This window comes from Schistocerca americana, chromosome 3 (assembly GCF_021461395.2).
Source record: "Schistocerca americana isolate TAMUIC-IGC-003095 chromosome 3, iqSchAmer2.1, whole genome shotgun sequence".
NCBI classification, from domain to species: Eukaryota; Metazoa; Arthropoda; class Insecta; order Orthoptera; family Acrididae; genus Schistocerca; species Schistocerca americana.
Window position 1 is genome coordinate 571,200,112 of NC_060121.1, and position 6,072 is coordinate 571,206,183.

Sequence of the window (6,072 nt, forward strand, 5' to 3'; positions counted from 1 at the left end):
AGTACTTTTTTGTCGTGTAGTTTCACTGCTAATTTTGTTCTAGCCCTTTGTTCTACATATAGGTCTCTCTTTTTAGCACTTGATAGTTTGATGTAAGCTGTTTTCCTCTCTTTCCTTTCACAACAGGTTCATTTCATTTTAACCTGTCTTTGTGGGAAGCAGGCTTCAAAATGTTTGAGAAATAAGTGCAGAAATAAACTTCTCACTCATTGTATCTGTCGGGTGCACTTCCCCCCATTGTTCATGGTGTAAACTGATTCTAAACAAGCTAATAGGTCCCATATTTATTGTTCTAACATGTGTAACCTGAGTATGACCATTTACCACTTTTCTACTGATGAGTTTTAAGGGTGTCGACTGACCATCATGACCATTGTGGCTTGCGTTTTTATGTCATTGTAATTTGTGGGGTCCAGGAACTGATTATCAATCAAGGCCTTGCTGTACCCATGTACTCTTGTTGTGAGTGAAAGCATCAGAAGTAGGTTTAAAGTTGACAATGATGATTCAAACTGCTTGTGACTGTTACTGTTCAAAAGAAAATTAATGTTAAAATTGCCAATAATGTGATCTGACAGTTAATCCATAAAGTTGTGTAAGAACTAATTCTAGCTGAGAGAAGAATTTTTTAATGTTCCCCACAGGTGCCCTATAAACTGCAATTATTATGAGGAACTGAGAGGGAGAACATACCTGATAATGTGACTCAGAAAAAAATGAGAGTCCGTATGGAAGACACGAGGGATGCAGTATTAGAGCCAGAGTTTACGAGGGCTTTGGAAGTGCTGCAATCAAATAAGGCAGAAATCAATGGGGCGAGTGTCAGTTAGGAAATTATTAATGTCGGTGTGTAGATTATAAAACTGGAGACAGGCCATCAGACTTTCAGGAAAGTGTCATCCACACAGTCTTGAAGTAGCAATGGCAAATAAGTGTGATGACTATCACACAATCAGGTTAATGGCTCATGCATCCAAATTGCTGATAAGAATAATATACAGCAAATTTGGAAAGAAAATTGAGTATCTGTTAGCTAATGATCAGTTGGACTTTCAAAGGGAAAAGGCACCAGGTAGGCCTGACACTGTGATTGATAATGGAAGCAAGACTTAAGAAAAATAAAAACTAATTGGTAGGATTTGTTGGCCTGCAAAAAGTGTTCAGTAATGTATAATGGTGCAATATGTTTGAAATTATGAGCAAAATAGGAGCAAGCTACAGGGAAAGATGGATATCATTGATAAGATTTGTTGATGACACTGCTACCTTCAGTGAAAGTGAAGAAGCATTAAAGACACGCTGAGTGGAATGAACAGCCTAATGAGCACAGAATTTGGACTGAGAGTAAACTGAAGAAAAAATGGCTCAAATGGCTCTGAGCACTATGGGACTTAACATCTATGGTCATCAGTCCCCTAGAACTTAGAACTACTTAAACCTAACTAACCTAAGGACATCACACAACACCCAGTCATCACGAGGCAGAGAAAATCCCTGACCCCGCTGGGAATCGAACCCGGGCGCGGGAAGCGAGAACGCTACCGCACGACCACGAGCTGCGGACTAAAACTGAAGAAAGACAGAGGTAATGAGGAGTAGCAGAAATGAGATTATCAGTAAAATTAACATCAAAATTGGGAAATGCGAAGAAGATGAAGTTAAGGAATTCAGCTACCCTGGAAGCAAAATAGCTGCCAATGGATGGAGCAAGGAGGACTAAATAGTAAATTAAAATTGGTAAAGAGGGCATTTAACTTCAAGAGAAATATTGGGCTTAACCTGAGAAAGATATTTTTGGGAACATATTTTTGGAGTACAGCATTGCAGGGTAATGAATTGTGGACTGTGAGAAAATCAGAAAAGGAGGACAAAGCCTTTGAGATGAGATGCTATAGAGGAATGTTGAAAATTAAGTGGATGATAAGACAAGAAATGAGGAGGTTCTCCAGAGCACCTGTGAAGACAAAAAGACATTGGAAACACTGACAAGGAGAAGAAACAGAATTAGAGAGCCTGTGCTAAGACATCAGGATATAACTTCCATTGTACTAGAGAGGGAGGGTAAAAACTGCATAGGAAGACAGAGACTTGAATACTTCTAACTAAATGAATGTGGACATAGAGTGCAAGTGCTACCACACAAGAGAGGATTTCATGACAGGCTGCTTTGGACCAAATAGGAGACTGATGGCTCAAAAATTAGTAACATGCCTCTGTACACATAATTTGTTCTCAGATTAGCAGTTTGGATTCAGAAAGCAGCAACAAGTAAGTGTGTGTTTGTGTGGAGGTGGAGACTGGGTGCATGCAATAAAATACTGAGATTACTATTTCTGACTAAGATTCCTTATAAAAGAAGTAACAGTTTCCTTCACAAGATCATCACATAATCACTGAAATCAAACATTCTACATCTTTAGTACTGAAGATAATGTCATGGGCAGTGAAATGTGAAGACAAGTCTACTTTGCATATTTTGACTGTAGTATGTCCTAATATAGATGTACCAATACTGTAAATGGGCACTTCTCACAGGAACGCCCAGGTTTCAGAGAATGTATAATATGGTATCACATTTTGGGGCACAGTGCTATACGCATTAGCTTTCTTGCCTTATGGTGGATGACACAGTGGCAATGAAACAATGTTTCCCTGGGGTAGAGGACACAGGATCATCATCAGTGCCTTAACCTATGATCTATATAATAAAACAAAGGGAGTGGGATTTTTAAAAACCAATGGTGGAAAAATGTGATAAAATAATAAGTTACTGCAGGTTGTTCCTTAAACACAAAAAACTTTCAATTTGTTGAAGCTTCTCTGCAAGGTATTTATCAGACATGTCTTATGAGGCAGTTATCCCACTCTTGTAAAACACATGTGACATGTGCTCTTTCTTCACTACAAAACAAAAACTGCCTGCTTAAATTCTCGTTGATGAACTATAGTTTATGTAGCCATCCAACTGATGGACTGATACTTGAAAATTATTGTTTTTTTAATGACTGAAGTCCTCTTCACTGATTTTAAATTATGCTGATAAAGATATCTGAACTGTTCGCATTTGTAGAGGATGAAAAAATAAAATTATGCACATTCAGAATAATACGTACTGTTTAACTTCCCACGGTTGGGGTTACCAGTCATGTAAAACTTTGTAAATGACATATTCGCATTTGACTGTAAAAGTTATCTACTTGCACTGCTGTACATTTGACCATTATTAAGTGGTGCTTTAGCACATGTCTAAAATCTACCAATCTTCTCACATGTGTACAAGTATACATCATCATTGTATCTGTGTGCTACACCTTTTGATATTGTTAACACCTTTAATATGAATCACAGCAAATAACTATAAGTGTACAATCACATCTACACATGTCAGAAGAGTTTAGATTTTCTCATGTGCTCAAGCACAGTTATATTACTTGATTATGGCCACATGGCTACAACTATAATAGTGTAAATAAATAATTTTTACAGGCAAAGGGAATTTCATGTCATTTATAACATGTGTATTGTGAAATATGTCTCATAGATATTCTACCGTATTAGCTTTTCTATTATTATTATTATTATTGTTGTTATTATTATTATTACTATTACCTTTTAAATTTTGTGAAAAGCTATTTAGCAAACTTGTCATTAGATCCACATTACTTTATCGACAGAGTTACATGAAGTGCCAAGATCCACATTATTTTATCGACAGAGTTACAAGAAGTGCCAAAGAAACTGGTATAGGCAAATGTATTCAAATACAGAGATATGTAAACAGACAGAATACGGTGCTGCAGTCGGCAACCCCAATATAACACTACTAGTATCTGGTGCAGTTGTTAGATCAGTTACTGCTGCTACAAAGGCAGGTTTTCAAGATTTGAGTGAGTCTGAATGTGGTGTTATAGTCAGTGCATGATTTATGTGACACAGCAGCTCTGAGGTAGCAATGAAATGGGGATTTTTCCATATGACCATTTCACGAGTGTACTATGAATATCAGGAATCCAGTAAAACATCAAATCTCCAACATTGCTACAACAGAAAAAAGAACCTCCAGAAAGGGACCAATGATAACTGCATCTATTCACATCAGTTGTGCTTTCTGACAAACTTGGGAAATTCCAGCAAGACAGTGCAACACCCTACACATCAAGAATTGCAACAGAATGGCTCCAGGAACACTCTGCTGAGTTTAAACACTTCTGTTGGCCACTAAACTCCCCAGACATGAACATTATTGAGCATATCTGGAATGGCTTGCAACATGCTGTTCAGAAGAGATCTTTGCCACCCACCCCCTCCTTGTATACTTATGGATTTATGGACAGCCCTGCAAGATTCATGGTGTCAGTTCCCTCCAGCACTACTTCAGACATTAGTCGAGTCCATGCCACTTCATGTTGCGGCACCTCTGTGTTCTTGTGGGGCCCTACATGATATTAGGCAGATGTACCAGTTTCTTTGGCGCTCTTGAGTGTAGATTTCATGTTATTTTATTGCTTGAAGAACTACCAGTGCTAAGTGCCCACCCAATCCCTTTTACAGTATACATGTTTACCATTTTTACAGTGTGCACAGGTGTATAAGGTACTATTTTATCTTTAATGCCGTTATATAACAAGTACAAGTGACAGAACAGAGAAGTCTCTATGCATTTGTTTGGCTTACAATTTATTTTCCATAAAGGAGTTAGTCACACGAAAGTAATAATTTTTAGAAATACATTTCAAATCTGGCATTTATATGGTACTTTTAAATTACAGAACGTCAAGTACAACTTCTGAGAGAAAAGTATCATGTCTACATGCTGAGCAATGGACGTGCCAACATGTGTGGTCTGAACACAAAGAATCTCGATTATACTGCAAATGCCATTCATGATATTGTGACAAGATTGCCAGAAGAGGACAAAAATCCTTTGCGTGCCTAAAACTACAAGTTTTATTCGTTCCTGAGGGGTCACCATAATGGTGGCCTCTGAGATTGGCACCTGATTTCTACTTTCCATATTTTTATTTTTATTTATTTGGTACAGAGTGTACTAGTTTTGAAACTTACAGTACAAGTCCTTTAGTTAGATGGTAGATATGGAAATGAGTGAAGTTATTTCATTTATGAAGCAATGACTCAGAATATAAGTATTAAAGCTGATTATTTTCTTTCTTATTAAAAAGTAAGACTGTTGCTTAATATTGTATTGTATTTTTGTATGATTTTTATATGTTAAATAAAATTGTATTGCAGCTTTATACAGATTGTCTATCTGTTTTTACCTCCAATAAGTAGAGACTGTCTCTCAATAGTACAAAGATTTTTTCCATGCACTTCCTGGTCAATTACGAGTTCATTAAAATTAAGCACATTCAAATGTGATTTTTCTACAGAGCACATAGCTAATAGGCCTACACTCAGTCTCTCTTCTTTCATTGTGTTTCTAACGAAAGTCTTCATTCTTGTCAGTGTGGAAAAACCTCTCGCTTTCCGGCGTTTATTTATTTATTTATTGTCATCCCAATGATCACATTTGTGATATAGGATTTGTCAGGGTACATTTTAGCAACTATATAATATCTTTACAAAATTTTTATATGTGCTGTATTCATATGAATCTATCTTATGTTTAATACAGTATACAACTAATAAGTGTTTTTATAACATAATTTCTTATGTATTTGATAGACATATTCACTGATGTAATTTCATTTGTCACATTAACTTAAAGATATGTGAGTCTTTCTGCTCCCGGGATTGGAATGACTCCTTACCCCCCTTAAAACCCACATCCTTTCGTCTTTCCCTCTCCTTCCCTCTTTCCTGACGAAGCAACCGTTGGTTGCGAAAGCTTGAATTTTGTATGTATGTTTGTGTTTGTTTGTGTGTCTATCGACCTGCCAGCGCTTTCTTTTGGTAAGTGACATCATCTTTGTTTTTAGATATATAAACATGTATTCTTATACAGTTGCACAGAGATATTCACTTATGCTGTAATAACATTTTCAAGCATGTGGTTCTTTATATTCTAATACAGCTGAGCATAGAAATTCACTTACGCTGTAATAACATTTG

The 6,072-nt window shown here is 36.7% G+C and overlaps 1 protein-coding gene across 1 annotated transcript in view; it reads left to right on the forward strand.

Moving 5' to 3' along the window:
• The window catches only part of LOC124605428 (aspartate aminotransferase, cytoplasmic-like), a 56,196-nt gene extending 50,941 nt beyond the window's left edge, over positions 1–5,255 (forward strand). Inside the window, exon 8 of the mRNA XM_047137087.1 lies at positions 4,770–5,255. Within this exon, the coding sequence (XP_046993043.1) occupies positions 4,770–4,936 (167 nt within the window). The 3' untranslated portion in view covers positions 4,937–5,255. The remainder of the gene's footprint in view (positions 1–4,769) is intronic.
• Positions 5,256–6,072: the final 817 nt, after the last annotated feature.